Source organism: Alternaria arborescens (genome assembly GCF_004154835.1).
Source record: "Alternaria arborescens strain FERA 675 chromosome Unknown contig_7, whole genome shotgun sequence".
In the NCBI taxonomy this organism is placed as follows: domain Eukaryota; kingdom Fungi; phylum Ascomycota; class Dothideomycetes; order Pleosporales; family Pleosporaceae; genus Alternaria; species Alternaria arborescens.
The window spans coordinates 985401-1003082 of record NW_021167862.1 but is presented as its reverse complement, the minus strand read 5'-3'; the positions used below and the strand labels follow the sequence as shown (position 1 = coordinate 1003082).

Genomic DNA, 17682 nt, shown 5'->3' with positions numbered 1-17682 from the left:
GATCGACCCAGCTTACCTCGACACACACGACCAACACTCCAGAATGTTACACATTGCTAAGCTGCTGTTCGTCTATTCTTTCCACTCGCATCATTGTTTCTTCCCGTTCTCATAATCCCACCCACCTAGCCGCCAGCTCCATATGTTCTCCCCACTTCACATTAGCTCGTGCTTCCCCATACGTACATTTCACGGCCGGGATGCTAGTGTATGTGATTGTTGACTTCACCTGCTGAAGCGAATGCGCCGCACCGAGCTGTCGGTTCTGTCTCTCCACCACCAATCTTCACCATTCTAATTGAAGTATCACAGATACCGGCATCACTCAGCAACGCGTCACCCCATCAAAGAAAGGTGACGTTCACCGGAAAATAGGCGGCCCGGCGCGTCTAACTCTCTATCAGATGCAGGTACACGTTCGGCTGTTATTCTTAGTCTCACACGCACACCACCCGACAGCCATTCCTTTGTTTCTGGCCAGTACCTCGTATGTACCCTCCCAGAGGCCTGGCTGATGCAGGTACACAGATCTTGTGTTATTTTGGGCCGCACGCTGACCCTCGTGCTTCCAATTTCTCCAACCGCCATGGCCTGTGGCTCCAATCCGAAACCTGTGCCTCGCTGAAGAACGCGTGGTGAATGCAGGTACCCTGCTAGGACGTTATTCTTGGGCGATACCTCAGAACGACGTATGCCTACACGACCTTCATGATAGCCTACCGAATGCGATCTCCTGAGCATGTCAAGGAGGTCTTCATCTCATCTCAGTTTCAACAGATATCATTCTTGTCCAGATCTTCGGTCAATACGTTGAGTTGATCGACGTAAACGCTGAGGAGATTCGTGTACACAAATGGTAGGACCAATGGCAAATGCATCTCGATTGCAACAGGCTCTTCATCTTCGTCCACATCCTCACCTTCTAGATCATCCCCCTCTTCTCTCTCATTCGTTACTAGAGGAGCAAGCTCTTCCCTGATTTTCCTGACGAGGCGGACATATGCGGCTTGCCCAAATGCAGGATCGTTTCTTCTTGAGAAACTGCAACTGTTCTTTCTCTGCTAACCATTCATATATCAGACACCCATCAAGTGCCTGGGTATCTACTTGTGTGTGGTAGTCATGCCTAAGAACACCTCGTAAGCCGTTGTGTAAAGTGACCCGCCATTCTTCTTCTGCTTCCTGAGATTCCGTCCGTACGGTGGATAGCCTTTGCACATGCTTTACAGTGGCACCATCAAGAGTGATAGGATCTTATTTGACCGTAAACACGAGCGATTGTATGAGATGGCCTGGATCCTAGCGAAGGAGCTCGCGCTCGACATGTTCAGCCCATTTATTGACAAAGGTATTCTAGGCTTCATCGTTACGGTAATCTCAGCGGTAGACGACAAACGCCCACTTGGGGCGGTCTCGAAGCTTATTAAGAATTCGGACGACAGTCCTTCGTGGCGCTCCCGGCATACCTTGAATAGTTATGGGCATTAGCTTGGTGAATGGACGGGGCTCTGCCGTTAGATTGTAATGGCAGGTCAGGGCGTTCTGGAGAGTGGGTCAGCGAAATGTAATCTCCAAGTCCCTCGATGTGGTACAAAAGCGAGCTCTTCACACGACGCACGCTGCCTGGAGAGCATCATCTGGATCCATGCCATAGTTGCTTAGATCAAAGAATCCTCCCCCCTTGGTCTCATCATTTCCGTCTCATGCGTCGAGTAGAATCTCGAGGTCAGGTCCTAAAACCATAGACGCTGGTTAACATAGTTCATCCAAAATTGATGTCGGCCATCCCGACAACCATTATACTCCACGTAGGAACGATTCCTAGTTTCTTGAGTGTCGGCACGATGATATGGTTGCAGGTCGGATATGGATGGCAACGAGCTGAGGGATCGAAGATATTGCTGAGGAAGTCGACCAGAGAAACAGCTTATCCTGGCTCCTGCAAGAGGAATAGTCAATAGAGGTGAGTGGAATAGCGGTGACGTACCTACATCTCCATTGCCAACCATTCCACATCGTCAGCGCCTACGAAAAAAATCGTCAGGGCACACTTATCAAGAGAGCGACGATGGGACGGATGGTTAGAATACAACTTGACATGTTGGGTGTTTCGGGTCTACTCAGACGTCTTCTTACAGCGCCTACCCTAACCAGTATAGTAATTAATCGAGCAGCTATCGCTTCGCGAGCCAAGCAGAAAGAGGACTACGTGGAAGATGAGGTATAAAAGTATTCGCTTTCGCAGATTTTGATTAGCTATAAAATTCCGGAGAGGTTGCGCCTAAAGATGACACTACATACATTCGTTTACGTCTGCGGAAAGTACACTCTCTTCACTCCAAACTTCGGCACAACGGAAAGACATGCGACAAGAGGAAACAACAAAACCCTATTATTGACCTAATCTGCATAGGTCGAGGTACCTTGTTGAGTGGGCTGAGAGACTACAGTTAGCAGTGGTTGAGCCTTTGAAGCCCCTACAATGATGTGTCATAGTGAAAAGGAACTTTTTCCTTGAGACAGCGACAGCAAACAAAGCACAGCGACATGATGCTTCAGTATATTTCGGTATTTGTTGGAAAGAAGAAGGTAGAAAAGAACTCAAGCCTTTTTGTGCTGGGTCAGATATCTCGAAAGCACCAGCTGCACATTTTCGAGTGCTGACAAGATGACACGATCAAAGTGACGGTGACGGGGCATGAGCAGAACAGGATCACAAGGTTGCGCACGTCTAAGCAATTGCACTACGCAAAACGTCTTGATTAAACATTCGAAAGTTCGCACCTCCTTCTCTAACATATAACATACTACGTGATCTCCGCGATGGTATATATTGTCGGTCATCGAACATACGTGACCGCATGACTGTGCATGTCCGCAAATATGTGTACCTAGACAACGATGTACATTCCTCCCGAGGTATCTCAGCAAAACGTAAAAAATCGAAAACTGATGCAGATTGAATGGAGAACAAGCCGATGTCAGACATAAGTGTATGGCGCTGACGGGTATTAAGTGTGAAAGCACAAATTATGCTGGTTGTCGTAGAAGAAAAAAACTAGAAAGTCGAATTCGGAAAGGGTATCGAGCTCTTTGTACGCTTGGAAAACAGATGGGGTATGTGATGCTAAAGGACGATCTGGGCAATTGTTAGCAGAACTCTGAGCAATAACGTAATGGGAGCCTTACAATGCGCATTCTACCACTGTCTTCCGCCAGCTCCTGCGCCCGGCTGACCATCAACATTGCCAGTGAGTTCGGCAACACGCGCCTTGATGCGAGCCACGCGGCTTTCGATGGTCTCCTCGCCACTCGTCTCACCTTCGTCAGTCCGCTGGCTCTGGCTTTGACTTCGACTACGGCGAACCTGTTCTTCACTCAGCCTCGCTGCGCGTTCGGCAGCGTTCTTCCTAATCTGTGCCCATCGATCTTGAGATGGTGATTGTTGCTTTGTGAACTCGACGGATTCTTCCGAGATGTCATCCGCATATTCTGGGGCACGCTGGGTCGGGGTTCTAGGGTTCGTCTGTTGCATCTGTCGACGAGGTACAGTTGGGGCAGCAGCGGCATCGTCATCACTCTCGTCGTCGGCAGGGGCAAAAGCAGGCATGTCTTCCATCGGGCCTTGGTCGAATCGTGAGAAGGCCTGGTCGATCTCTTGTTGTGTTGCTGGTCCACCAGCCACAGGACCGCCAGCTTGATTTGGCTCCACAATACCGGACGAAGCCGCAGGGCTAGGCTCGTGTTGTGGCGATGGCGCCCGTATAGGCTCGGGTTGATCATCAGTGTAGGTTGGCGATGGCTCTCGTACATTGGATTGGTGGTCGTCAAGTCGGGAGTTGCTCCGGAGGGCATCAGATGCTTGGAAGTATGAATCATCTGCAGGTGCTGTTGTAGCTACTGCTGCAGGCGTCTCAGTCTTCTTTCTCCCAAATAGCTTCCTAAAACCACCGCCTTCCTTCTTCTTCAACTTGTTTGGTGAGATCTTCTTCCCTGGTGCGGCTCCGTGATCCTCACTGACGCGGCTCTTGGGCTGGGGAGCCACAACTGGTTTCCGTTCAGGCACTGCCTTCCTCAAGGCAGGGTGCTGGTTCGGAGTCGTGCCTGACTGAACAGACTTCTCGTCCGAGATGGGTAGCGGGGTTGCGAAGGGCGTCTCCTCTATGGGAGTGGACTGGTCTTGCGCAACTGGAACAGGGAACGACTGCTGCTGAGGAGTCTGAGTGGGCGAGTCGTTTGGCCAAGGTACCGGAGTCACAGAAGCTTCCGTAGGCTTGGTATCAATACGAGCTGGTGAGCGTGACTCTCCTCTCTCGGACTTTGGTAGCGCGGGAAGATCGCGGTTGGACACCTCTGGAGGTAGTGGCGACGAGCGACCATTAGCAGATGCCATGAGATTGTTCTTTGAGCCTCTGCCGGCACTGACATCTCCCAGGTACTGGGCACGAAGTGCGTCCTTGTCAAGCGCAGCTTCGCCAAACTTCTTGTCCCACTGCATAGCCGGACCAGCCTCGTTCACCAGATGTGGTTGCAGCGTAAGCACACTGTTTGTTTTCACTGATGTGGTATCGTCGGTACGTCCTCGGCGTTGCGCAAATTCCTTTGCGTCTTTTTCGTCCCGCTCATTCTTAGCCAGCTTTGCTGCTGCAGCCTGTATCCTCGCGTGTTGATCTGGTCCAATACTGGTCTTGCTCATGGGTGTGTTGTTAGTTGTCCGGTTGTAGGGCTCTTTCGGGGTGGGCTTCTTGCCGGTCGACTTTCTGCGGCCAAGTCGTCCACGCCTTGTGAAGCTAAATTTGGACTTTTTCTCGGCGATGTAAGCACCTTCCTCAGGACCAGGAGATGCGCCTTTGACTTGCTCTTCCATGACTAGCCACTTTGCGCCTTGGATGCGTGTTTCAATCAACGTGCATCTTCCGAAGGCGGCTTTGCGATCAGTAGTCTCTTCGGAAGCCAGACTAATCATCCATACCCACCAAAAGGTCTCGTCGAGGTCGAACTTAGTTATGCTTGCCAACTCGCCAGGCTCAAGGTCATCTTCGTTAAGACCATTTCGCACATGTGACTGGGAGCTGTGTACACGGTTCTCTCCTAGAGGTGGGAGTTTCTGGTTGGGCATTAACAGAGTAGTCGGGGGAGATTGATTGTTCTCGTCGGCGAAGCCCGAGGACAAAAAGTCCGCCCACGAAGGCGTGGTAGGGCGACCCAAGTCGGTATTGTTGGAGTGAGGCCCCGATCGAAGACTGGAGAACTCTCGTGGGCTCCCTCCTACCGAGGCACCATTTGTACTGCTGGAGCTGTCTATTATGCCTGAAAACCCAAAGTCTTCAAAGCGGGACCATGACGGGTCTGGTGTCGTTGGGTCTGTTGACACTGTCGACTGGTTGGCTGTTGCAATACATTTGAGTACTCTCTGGCACTCATCAGTCAGAGCCTTGACAGTGTCTTCGTAAGCGGAGAACTGTTGCAGCGCTCTGTCGTCGTCGCGGTACTCGAAGTTCTTTGCGCGACGCAGTAAGGCGAACGGTGTAGGCGAAACGGAATCTACGATCATGACAACCTTGGTTGTGCGCGTTTGCATGAGGGTCGGCGTTTGCGGAGGGTATTCGGTCTGGGTAAGTAGCGCTTGGAGAGAACGAGGCAAAGCTGAAATGCCACCAACTACGTTCATATCTGGAGATAGCGATCGCAGGTAGGCGAAGAAGAGATGGCTGGCAGCATCCGCGGCCCTACAGTGAAGTCAGTATGTATTTCACATGTAATGGATGGTAATGCTTACTTCTCCCATGTGCGATAGCCACCATCGAAGCCCTTGCCGTCTTCGACGAACTCAAATGCCCACCATCCGGCTAAACGAGAGAGCTTCCTGCCACCCATACCGTTGCTCTTGCCCCTTGCTGCGACGGAGGACAACAGATCGAAGAAGTCAAATATGATGCGTTTGCGAGCTTCGGAGTCGACGCTGATTGGTATGAAGGTATCGAATGCGTGGCGGGCGAAGTTTGAATCTGTACATGACATCAGCAGCCGTCAGAGGTATGTCCTTGGTGCCAGCTTACCAGACTCGCCGATTCGGAAGAGCTCATAAGCGTCCCAGGTGACGACGCCGCCGGGCAATCTGCTCCAGCACCATTTAATGATGCTGCAGAGCGTCTGTCTACGTCAGCGCATTGCTCGATGTGGGGGTGCAGCTTTGTCGGCCTACCAATGGCTCAGTGAGACGCAGTTCCTGCGCCAGCCCCTCGCCTGAGTATTGCCGCGTGTTCTCGTAGGCGGCCTTGAAAAAGTTGCGTATGAAGTTGCGGGAGGCGCTCGTGTCGGAGGTGGGGCGGAAAGGGAGAAGCATAAAGGGCATGTCCAGGGCTATTGGGAGTCAGCAACGACGATGCAAGTGCCAATTGAGCATTCCCACGTACCCCTCGACTTCATCTCCTGTGTGCAGACGTGGATGAGCTCCTGGATCTCGTCTGGAGCGACATCCTTTCGCGTCCACGACTCCTCCCAGCGAGGTTTTGGCGGCGCGACGGGCTCGGGGGCAGTCTTGGCGCCCTTTTGCTTGTCCTTTGAGTGGAAGACACTCTTGAAGAAAGGCATGTTGGCGTATGGCGGGGTGTCTGGCGGGCGTCCCGTGTGTAATCGCTACCACCTGTAGCGGGTGACGCAGCTGCGCTCTGAGGTGGATGCGCGACGCGGTGGTAGCGCGATGCAGGGACTGGTGCTATTCAATTGCTTTTTCTGCGGATATGCCTGTGGTGTTAGCAGTGTAGGTGTAAAAAGGCACTGCAAAGAGGTTCCAGGGCTCCGGCGGCCGAGAAGGTGAATTGCTGCTGGCGGGAAAGGAGGAGGGCGAGGCAGTTGCCCTCAGGCAGGGCTCCTTAGGGGTCAAGCGAAATAAGGTCCAATCGACGCCCGTCAATCGCCCATCCCTGCCCCCCGCCAAGCCCTCCCTTTACAGCTAGTCGTGGCTCTCCTCTGTGGCACCTGCAGGAGAAAGTGCCTGTGTTTCGTATCTTTGCTTTAGTCGCCAGCACATTGGGGCCCGGGACTCGAAAATCTACGCGGTCAACGGCTGCTTCTGGTGTGCGATTGGTGGGGCTGAATGATGTGTTGTCCCTCTTCGCGTCATCCACCGCGCATCGGACCATGTCATCGTTGACACCGCCTCATATCGCGACCAGTCGCCCTGCCCGCGCTGCTTCATCGCCAGCAGCCCCATCCCAGCGACAAACACCACAAAGCAACACCATACGACGCCTTGTGGGACAGACCCTGCGTAATGCGCCCGCTGCTGATCCGACTAGCTCCCGAACTCCAGGGCCGTTGTCTCGTACGCATGAACCTGACTCCACTGTAAATCTAATACTCATGATGCTATGACTGAGGCTGGAAAGAAGCACTGCACGAGCTGGGCCCGTTCCCGAGACGCAGATACCCGTCTTGTGGCCGCTGGTAGTGGAATGCATCACATTTCAAATGGCTCCTACTGCCATCTCCTGTTGCCATCTCCTGTCACATGTTAGAAGTTCGCTTCAACGTTGACAACAGTGTACAGTTTGTCTTGATACAACAGCAGTCCTGCAGGAGCCATGATGTTTTCATGCTCACGTCAATAGCCGTCGTCTTATCGCGTGAATGCTTTTTGGTTCGCGGAGAGACGCGTGAGAGACGTGCGTAATTTCCTGCAAACCCCCACTGGCGGTACTTCGGCGTATCTTGAAACGGCAGAACAAAGTCAACTTGCCTTCACTCCCGCCCTCGTTCTGGCCAGACACCATAGTCCAATACTCGCAACCACGGGAGCTCGATAAACAAGAGCGCTGAAGCTGTATGGTTTTCCGGATTCATGCTTCATGCTGCCGTTTGCCTGTAAAGGTGAATCATCGGCAGTATTTCCATCGGGGGCACACTGTAAATTCAGATCGACAATTGTTGCACCGCGAAAGACACCGTCTCGACACTTCCTGATGCAGATGAATGCTCACATGGTGTCTTAGAAATTATGCATTTGCCAAGCGTACAAGCACGTGTTTTCGATCTGTTTTCGTGATCTGCGCTAGCAAAAGGGTCTAATTCCGTTCTGGCTTAGGTCCGTAGCTCCCGAATTGCTGTCTCTCGTTGACATGTTGTCAGCTGTGCCCTGAGCGCACACCCAAAAGCAAGTCACAGTGACACCAATCAGCGCCATTGCTGTAGCCAGCCATTTCTCAAGTCGTCCTCGCACGTTCTGAGTAGTCTATTTTCATCCATCCCGCCCCCACTTGTGGGCTGTAAACAATTTCCGCCATGCCAGCCCAAACAACATGTCCAATACCCGAAGTAGACCGCGCACTGTCGTCATACATCAACAGCCGGGAAGACACATTGAGGATCCGACGAACGCTCTCGAAGTACCTCACATCAAGCCTGAGGCCTGTCAATGCAGCAACTCAGAACCAGCATCTGAATCATGAATGTCCTCAGAACCTCTCCGCAGCCAATACCAACCCTCCAGGCTTGAAGGACGTTCGTCTGGAATATTTGCAGGCTCTTCGGGCTAGATCGCAGGCGCAAGCCAGACATCGTGAACTCCAGGCATCGTTGGAGGATTTACGCAATCGTTATGTGGACGAGAACCCGACGCAGCCAGAGTTAGAATACGACAATGAGGTTACTCGAGGCTACGTCTCTTTATTGCGACAGCGCAGACGGTTTGCAGAGCTTCAGGTCATTCAAGAGTCTCTAGACAAGCTTCTGACCGCAAAGCCTTTGACTGTTGCAGCTGACCCTAGGGCTTCCATCAAGAGCGCCATTGGTGAGCAACCAGATTTACCTGCCGAGAGGTTCGAGCAGCTAGCACAGGCTGAAGAAGACCAGACATGGGTCTTCAAGCTGAAGCAGGAGGTTCTTGAGGCGCGAACAGCTATGGAGCGTGCCCAAGCCGCAAGGAAGAAGGCCCAGGACGAGCTTCAGGTTGAGCCAAGCTTGCAGGTGCAAGTTCATGCACTCGAGCGAGCGAGAGATGAACTCGTCGACTGGGTTCAAGGAGAGCTGGCTAAGATGGAGGAAAACAGTGTCTTCCTCGAGGACGCCTCGCCCATCAAGCGCCCAGTGAACGCCGTAGCACCCGTCGATCTTGCATCAGCAGAATCGCAGATACGGGAATCATACAACAAGTACATTGAAGCTCGTGCTGGCTTACTTGAAGCTCATGCAAGCCTTCAGCAGCCATTGGACGTACAGACTGAGAACCAGAATGGCGGTCAATCCATTCCCTCCGAAGACAGCAACGCCACAACGACGAAGCCTGTTCGACCGATTACCAAGCTCTTGCCCTGTCTCCCACACCTTGCAAAAATAGCCAATAATGAGCGATCTCTACTCCAGCAATCTGTATACCTCCAAAATCAGATGGCATCCGCAAACCAGGACATGGAGGAAGCGCTTCTCCGGCTCTCTGGCGAAAGCCATCTATTACCCGCTGGCTCCAAGGATGTAGCGATATGGGGAAAGATGGCGCGAGAAGCGGAGGCGGTTACGGAAGAATTTGTGAAAGAGCGCTTACAGGCTAGCCGGCAAGAAGTGGGAAGTGTGAGCACGATTGTGGAACTTTGCTCACTGCAGAGTCAGGTCCTGGAATCGGCTTAGAAAGCAAATGTGAAAATTACATCCACTGAAAGGCTGAAATCACAGTTTTTTGAAGGATGATTGGAGCGCTCTAAAGCCAAGTACTTCGCGCGAGTTGAGTCAGGATCCCTCTTTGCGCTTGTAGAGGTGAAGGGTACTGCGGCCTTTCGTGCCAGAATTGACGGGGGATGCACCATCAGTAAAATTGAGTTTGATAGAGCATTCTGTCGCGAAATATGGTATCTCTAGACTCCAACTCGTATCATTCGAGGCGTTTTGCATGCGTTTGAAATTTGTTGATATTACCACGTTAATTTCAAAGTACCCGGACAGCAAGCTATGAAAGGTCATCTTGCAGACGGGTCAAAGACGTCTCACAGTAACCCTACACCCGCGACTGCCGAATTCACCTGATCACCCTACATGGACTTGAACGGTTCCCTACCGCAGTAAAGGACAGTACACATGGTAGGGCCTAGGCTTCTGAAGAAACGCTATGACGGACTGTGACCCTTCATAGTTTAGTAGTGTAAACTCAGTTGAAACGACGCACTCAATTTTTCCCTTTTGCCGTCTCTCCCAGCCGAGATAATGACAAGATATTTGGATGTGCCATTAGCTACCAACACGGACACATACGATATAACTTGAGCGACCACTCAGTTCAGGACGAAACAACGATAGGAAAATTGGTTCAGCAATGGAAAGGCTGCTCAGAAGAGCTTATCAACAGAGTGTGATTGGATCTCGAATGGGCGCGTAGTTCCCGTTTTCTTGCTCACGCCATTATCCTTGTTTGAAGAAGGCACAATATTCGGGAAATCTACGCATCCAAAAAGCACTCCAACATAGGTAACCTCAGCTGAGTACAGAAAGTGGTTCCAATATTGGTTTCTCATGACATGTTTGTTAGCCATTGTGTAGAGACGAGAACGAGTTTTGAACGAATCCCGTCAAGTAAATTCGAGTAGCGCAAGATATTCATGTGTGCTTTCATCTTGCGTATCTCGTCTGCTTGGCTCAATCTGGGTATGCATGGTAGCAATTTAAGCGCACATCACCTGTGCAGCCACACTTGCCGAGAACACTATAAACGCCTCTATCCTACATTAAACAAGTGATGCATGACCAGAGTGGCTTGTTGTATATATCTTCCTGATTACTACAATGTCGTCTATGATCGTTCGCAACGCAGCTTCCCATCTCAACTTGCCCAGAATGCATCTCCTTGTAGCTCTTTCCATCCTCGCTACTACAGCGCAGGCTCATTGCAAGTTCACCATAGCCTGTTTGAAGGCGTTGAGCTAACAGTTGCAAGATCGCTTTCCCAAGCTCATTCTTAATGGCGTTACTGAGGCGACGGAATGGACATCCATTCGGCAAACCAAGAACTACCAAACGAATTCGGGTGTTACCTCCGTTACTAGCCCTGATATGCGCTGCTTCCAGAATCGCCCTGGGACAGGTACTGCAACTGTGGCTGCCGGCGATACGTTAGGCTTCGTTGCCGCAGCTTCCATCTCGCACTTCGGACCGGTGCAATTCTACATGGCAAAAGTACCCGATAGTGCGGATATCAATACGTGGGAGGCAGCGGGGAACGTATGGTTCAAGGCAGCGAGTATAAGCGCAGTGGGGAGTCCGTTGACTAGTGGGGAGAGCACATGGCCCGCATATCGTCAGTTGATCCGCACGCGTTATCCTTTCCGCCCTGCATAACTGATGCTAGACCAGAGAAATCGCAAGTTGAGTTCCAGATTCCAAAGAACGTGCCGAGCGGCAAGTATCTTGTTCGTGTAGAGTCAATCGCACTCCACCAAGCTTCTTCGGTCGGTGGTGCGCAGATGTATCTTTCGTGCGCACAGGTAGAGGTTATTGGTGGTGGAAGTGGTAAGCCTGGACCTTTGGTAGCGTTTCCGGGTGCATATAACGCCAACGATCCTGGTCTGAGGTGGTCGTACTATCCGATCGCGACGAGTTATACTGCTCCGGGACCTGCTGTGTGGAATGGCAACTGAGCTGCTTTGGAGCTGGTAGAGATGACGGTCCGCGCTAGTTATGTCGATTCAGAAGCTGGAGGTATATCTGTTGCACCATCTCTTTCTTACAGAGTCCGTATTTTTTCAAGAACAAGCACCTAGCTGGCGTTCTTTCTGCTCGGTCCTACCGGGTTCATGCCATGGAATCTTCTCACACCAAGTACCGCTCCATTCTCAACTTCTCCGCTTCCTCTTTCTTATTGAGTACAAAGGCGACCTCAGACCCAGCAGCAACTACAACAGTTGCTACCATACCGATGCCAGCTCCGATAGCCGCGAAGCCCAGGATCGTGAAACAAGTGTATCCAGTGAAAATAGTCAAGTACATGACACGGAAGAAAAGCAAGAAGAGGTCGTCTGATCGGGGCTTCATCGCATCCAGCTGAGATGCATAGTCGATACTCTGGAGCAATCAAGATATGGTATCTGTAGACGTTGCTATTTTGATCGTCGCAAGGCTGGGTTTCCGCTTTCGGTCTTCGAATACGAGGTGATGTTTGACGCTGATCTTAGTTGGACAGCACGGCCATGAAATTGTGGAGATGCGATTCCGCGCCAACCGAGCGATCGAGTGCATGAAGGGAAGAGAAGGGCATCGTACCACAACAAGTGATTTGTAGATAATACAATCTGACAAGGTGAAGCGTAGTTCAAGCCACGTGAACTGGCGTTCAGCTTGCAGCGTTGGCCGCGTCAGCCTCTCGGCGATTGGCCCTTGACGTCGTGTCCTCATGCCAATACTGCACAGTTCAGCGTACCATCATACTACCTTTCTGTTTATAGCAACAGCTGTGCAGGCGAAGACTCGTGCAGGAGGGAACAGACATGACGGAGGCGCCCCTGAAGGTTTCTAGACCGACGACAGAAAGCAGGGAAACAATACTTGAAGCAATGCAAGAATATTCGGATATGACGTTATAAGGGTTCTGCATAACTGTGAGGGGGTTTGACTGCTTAGGAATGACTTTTCAAAGTCCCAACCTTGAATGACTTTGCGGACACAAGCGCGTTCGCTGATGTAATCGCCCTACCAACCCGCTGGCAAGCCCCCACAGACCAGACGTGTGCATTGGGAGAGGATATCTGATTTGCCGCTATGGGATTCGGAGGGCAAGCAATCATGTCTCTGTACCAAGGACGCTGCCAATCGTACGAGGACGTAGTGATGGTGAACATGTCGGCACCTTGATATCGCGCATCTGCACGTGTTGACGCGTTTGTCTTGGCACGCGTTAAGCCGCTCAATCGCCACTGGTTCATCTGCACATTCTCAGGCACAAGAGCAGCGCAAACCTCACCAGTTATGCTCAAATAATTTCTCAATGTTCAGAAACCCTCGAGAAAACCAGTCCTTGCCGGAAGAATCTCGATTGACCCCCTCCACCGGCCGGCCTCCCTCGCCACCCCGCTCGTCCTCAGCAGCAGGAATGGCTTCCAAGACGGCAACGAAGAAGGTCGCGCCAAAGCCAAACACGAAAGCCCTTCCACCGAAGAAGGCCATTGTGCAAACTACTCTCACACCAGCCGACTTTGCCAAGAAGTCGCCCGCCGGCAATGGCAAGAAGCAGAAGCCGGCAGGCACGCCAAATGGCAACATCATGGCCTTCTTCAAGAAGGCCGAGGAGATCAACAGCCGCATATTCTTGCAAGAACGGGGGTCAAATCCAACTATTGTGTTCGACGGCGACGAGGACGACGTGGGTTGGAGTGACGAGAGAAGCAATGGCGTCATGACTACCGACAACGATGAGGAGCGCTACAATGAGAATGGCGGGAGCGTCAAGAGGCGAAAAGTCAGCGAAGAGGCGGTAGCACTTGTGCCGGCCTGTTCGCCACCTCCACCCACTGATGTAGAAAGCAATACTCTGGACGCGTTGGCAGCTGATGTTCCCAAGCAGGCGTCAAAGCCGCGGAAGAAGTCTGGACCCTTCGTGGACGACTCAGAATCCGAAGACGACAATGTAGAAGTACCTGCAACAACTTCAGGTATGGCCATACGAGGACAAAATGACGATTCGCCAATTGCTAAACCAACCGAGGGTCGGTTACCCGCAGATAGTATTGAAGACCACATCCCCCGCGAACTCCCACCGCTGAAGTCCGAATCCACGTCTCAAAACGGCGACGAAGCGCTAGACGAATATGAAGATCTTGAAGACGACGATTTGCTCGAAGGCGAAGAATACGATGAGAGGCGATGGATGAAGGAACAACAGAAGTTGGAGATGGAGGAAGCAGGCTTTGAGGGCGATCCTGACGAATTCGACGCTCCGCCTCTGTTTCCAGAAAGCGGTACCTCCGAACCCAAACAGGAAGAGCCAAATGCCAGAGATATACCCTCATGTCCAATATGCGGCAACGATCTACCAGGCCTGTCAGAACAGGATGTATCTGTGCACGTCAACGCATGCTTAGATGGCAACCCAATCCCGTTGCCTGTAGCAAAGCCCAAAGAAGAGAACAGGCTGACTACAACGAGCAAAGCAAAGGCATTCAAAAGACCAGATAGGCCAGCCAAACCGGGTCAGGCAAACCCATTTCAACTTGCGAAGCCCAGCACCCAGCCAAGTTCGGCTTTCTCGAAACTTATGGCAGGTCACGCTGAAGACGCAGCATGGGCGTCCGCTGCGGCGGAGAACAACAAATCCCGCGGCAAGCCCGCATACCAACGCACCTGTCCATTTTACAAAATCATGCCAGGTTTCTTCATTGCTGTGGACGCATTTCGCTATGGGGCCGTCAAAGGTCAGAACGCGTACTTCCTCAGTCACTTCCACAGCGATCACTACATCGGACTTACTTCGTCATGGAAACACGGGCCGATATACTGCAGCAAAGTCACTGGCAACCTGGTACGCCAGCAGCTTCGGGTAGATCCCAAATGGGTAGTTGATCTGGACTTTGAAAAGAAGACAGAAGTGCCAGGAACTGAAGGGGTTCATGTCACGATGATCTCCGCAAACCATTGCCCGGGTAGTTCTTTGTTCCTGTTTGAGAAAGAGCTGAGCAAGGGCAAGAGCTCAAGACTACAGCGAGTCCTACACTGTGGAGACTTCCGTGCGTGTCAGGAACACATTGAACATCCACTATTGCGACCAGACGTTTTGGACGCTGTGAGTGGAAAGAACCGACAACAGAAGCTTGACGCCTGCTACCTCGATACCACCTACCTCAACCCCAAATATGCTTTCCCACCTCAGAAGCAAGTTATCCAGGCTTGCGCAGACATGTGCGTTAGCCTCAGCAAAAGCCGCGCGGACGACTCCGATGGATGGGAGAGAATGAAAAGAGAACGCGCGGGCCAAGGTATGGTTCAGTTCGTTCGAAAGGATGCCAGTATAGATAATGCGGGCGAACCTAAAAGTCCGGAACGAGGCCGACTCCTCGTTGTCGTGGGCACATACAGCATCGGGAAAGAGCGCATATGCACTGGCATTGCAAAGGCCCTAGGGAGCAAGATTTTTGCGCCTGCTAACAAACAACGCATTTGCAAGGCTCTCGAGGACCCCGAACTGGACGCACTGCTTACGACGGATCCTCGCGCAGCCCAAGTACACATGACTCCACTGTTCGAGATCCGAGCGGAGACTTTAGACGATTATCTGCGCGAATATGCTGACACGTTTTCGCGCGTTGTCGGTTTCAGACCCTCGGGTTGGAACTATCGTCCACCAAAGGGCCGCTTTACTGAATCGCCTCAAGTACAGACTGTACTGCATTCTGATAACTGGAAAAGTACTTTTGCTATGAAAGACCTCACGCCCCAAGCCGGCAGTGGAAGTCGGGCAAGCTGCTTCGGTGTGCCGTACAGTGAGCATAGCAGCTTCAGAGAGTTGACCATGTTTTGCTGCGCTTTGCATATCGACAAGATCATTCCAACGGTCAATGTGGGTAGCGCAAAGAGTAGAGAGAAGATGAAAGCTTGGTGCGACAGGTGGGCAGCAGACAAGAAAAAGAACGGGCTGTTCAAGCTAGGCGAGCACGGCCAGGGCTGGTCATAACGACACTCCATTGCCATAAGCGGAATTCAGTTTATAGAATTTGTTGTTCGCTAAATCTCACATCTGTCGTGGTATGGATGCCACTTCGCCCATCACGCGCGTCAGAAGAAGCCACTACGAACTACTGCAGATGTGAAGATACAAAGTCGGTGTACGTCTCGTATGTATTTCGTACAGGCGCAACTTAACTACCAGCATTTTCAACTTCACTAGTTTTCCACTCATAACCAGTCATCGGGATCCGAGCGCTACTCGAAACATGGGAGCCAGTACTTCCCTAATCTGTTTTGGAACAGAAGCGGAAGCACTTTGAACATTTTCGCTGCCTGTCGAGCTAGGCACCGTGGAAATCCATCAAGGAGCGAGTACCTGTCCATTCATTCGTCGTCAGACGATTCCCAATAGCACTCTGAACAGAGATGATGGAAGTCAAGAGTGCCTACGCTCGGATTGTGCATGAGTGCTCACTCTAGATTTTAGGTGGCGCGGAATACTGTGATACTTTTAGAACAAGTTGTGGTAGAATCCTGGGTGGGCAGAGTCTTGAATGTGGCAGAGGAAAGATGAGATGGATGACTGCGTCATGTACAGCAGTTAGATTGCTACATGCAAAGGAATGTGACTACAATCATACTGGTTGTACATGAGATGGAAGCTGATGGGATCCAACGCAGGGGATTCAAGATAAAACGAAACGTGGCCAATATTACCGAAGCGGTGCAACGCAAAGACTGCGACATCACGCCAGAAAACTTACGCGGTTATACATCCTTCATGCGGAAAGAGTACCATTGAACACCTGAATACAATTCGGCCCTTAGTAAGCCTCATGCGGTAGCGCTGACCGTACGAGCTGTCGTCGCGTCCACCTCGACGGCCTTGGCCACCAGCTCTTTCTCTTTCTTCAACTTCTCTTGTATAGCCTGGTAGTTCCGACTCATAGCATTTCTGGTAAACTCCTCTCCTGTTACCACTGGATACTTCTTCAGCGGACCTTGGATCTTAGCGTCTTTGCACGGTTGGTTAAAAAAGGCGATACTATAGCGCTCGCCATAATAGTCGTCGGGCTCACACGGAGCCTTAACGCGATGGAATGTGGATTTGAAGCGGTCGTCAGACCATGACATGAGCAAGTCACCGACGTTGCAGACTGTATGATGTGGTTAGAGTGCTCGTATTAAGTGTCGATACAATTAACATACCGATCGCGTTCTTCTCAGCGTCAGGCTCAACCTTTGTCCAAGCGTCTCCGTAGCCAAACGATGTCGAAACTTCCCGTCCTGGACATATCTCGAGGCCAGACTGCCCTGCCTTCTGGAACAGTAAGGTCAAAAAATCCCAGTCAGCATGCGCACCTGCTCTGTGATGCACTTCCCCAGTGGGATTCGGTAACCGCGGAGTTTCAAAATAGTGTAGTAATCGGCACACCGTCTGAGACTCTGGCCTTCTGACATCATGTGCTTCGATAAAGTAGTCGTCTTCAAAACCCAATCCTCGCGCAAAGCACCTCATGAGGTTCTCGCTGACCGCTTGTACTTTGTGCATGAATGCCAGGGCCTCCGCCTGGAAGCCAGGCAAAGTCTCATCATCTAGCCATCGGCCTGATCATCAATCAGTATGGTTACACATATACCCAAGATGGAGAGAATTGGCCCACCGTTCATGCCTTCGCCAAATTGCATCTGATAAGATTCTTTGCGGTCGACTGCACCAGTCGATGGCCTGATTTGCGCGTTCTTCTCCCATCCAGCATTGTGCTGAGGGGAGAAAGGCACCTGAGACTTTACGGGATCAGCTTGGTTAAAGAAGCGTGCTGACTGGTCAAAGATCCCATCAACAGCATCGCGTGTTATGCCGTGGTCTACGATACAGAAGAATCCATGGTTCTCTGCAGCATCGAGAAGTTCCTGTGTAATCACATCCATCCGAGAGTCGAAGTCGCGGAGAGAGATGGTCGGCACAGGGCGATCAATGTATTTCGTTGGTGCCATGATGAGATGTTGAAGATTCGGGTCGCTTGATGATGGGTCTGATGAGTC

At 51.5% G+C, this 17682-nt stretch overlaps 5 protein-coding genes across 5 annotated transcripts; 3 read left to right on the top strand and 2 right to left on the bottom strand.

Annotated features, from left to right (window-relative positions):
* Window positions 1–3199: 3199 nt before the first annotated feature.
* Window positions 3200–6594, bottom strand: AA0111_g4100 (hypothetical protein; the record flags this gene model as incomplete). Its single annotated transcript, XM_028650062.1, has 5 exons — window positions 3200–5729; window positions 5780–6008; window positions 6060–6153; window positions 6206–6363; window positions 6417–6594. 5 exons carry the CDS (start codon window positions 6592–6594, stop codon window positions 3200–3202), a joined length of 3189 nt encoding a protein of 1062 aa, XP_028508433.1.
* A 1689-nt stretch (window positions 6595–8283) lies between these two features.
* AA0111_g4099 (hypothetical protein) lies at window positions 8284–9624 on the top strand (the record flags this gene model as incomplete). Its single annotated transcript, XM_028650059.1, has 1 exon — window positions 8284–9624. One exon carries the CDS (start codon window positions 8284–8286, stop codon window positions 9622–9624), a length of 1341 nt encoding a protein of 446 aa, XP_028508244.1.
* A 1413-nt stretch (window positions 9625–11037) lies between these two features.
* On the top strand, window positions 11038–11621 carry AA0111_g4098 (hypothetical protein; the record flags this gene model as incomplete). Its single annotated transcript, XM_028650058.1, has 2 exons — window positions 11038–11281; window positions 11338–11621. 2 exons carry the CDS (start codon window positions 11038–11040, stop codon window positions 11619–11621), a joined length of 528 nt encoding a protein of 175 aa, XP_028508245.1.
* A 1343-nt stretch (window positions 11622–12964) lies between these two features.
* On the top strand, window positions 12965–15643 carry AA0111_g4097 (hypothetical protein; the record flags this gene model as incomplete). Its single annotated transcript, XM_028650057.1, has 1 exon — window positions 12965–15643. One exon carries the CDS (start codon window positions 12965–12967, stop codon window positions 15641–15643), a length of 2679 nt encoding a protein of 892 aa, XP_028508238.1.
* An 827-nt stretch (window positions 15644–16470) lies between these two features.
* AA0111_g4096 (hypothetical protein) lies at window positions 16471–17634 on the bottom strand (the record flags this gene model as incomplete). Its single annotated transcript, XM_028650056.1, has 3 exons — window positions 16471–16793; window positions 16846–17244; window positions 17301–17634. 3 exons carry the CDS (start codon window positions 17632–17634, stop codon window positions 16471–16473), a joined length of 1056 nt encoding a protein of 351 aa, XP_028508239.1.
* Between the last annotated feature and the right edge of the window lie 48 nt (window positions 17635–17682).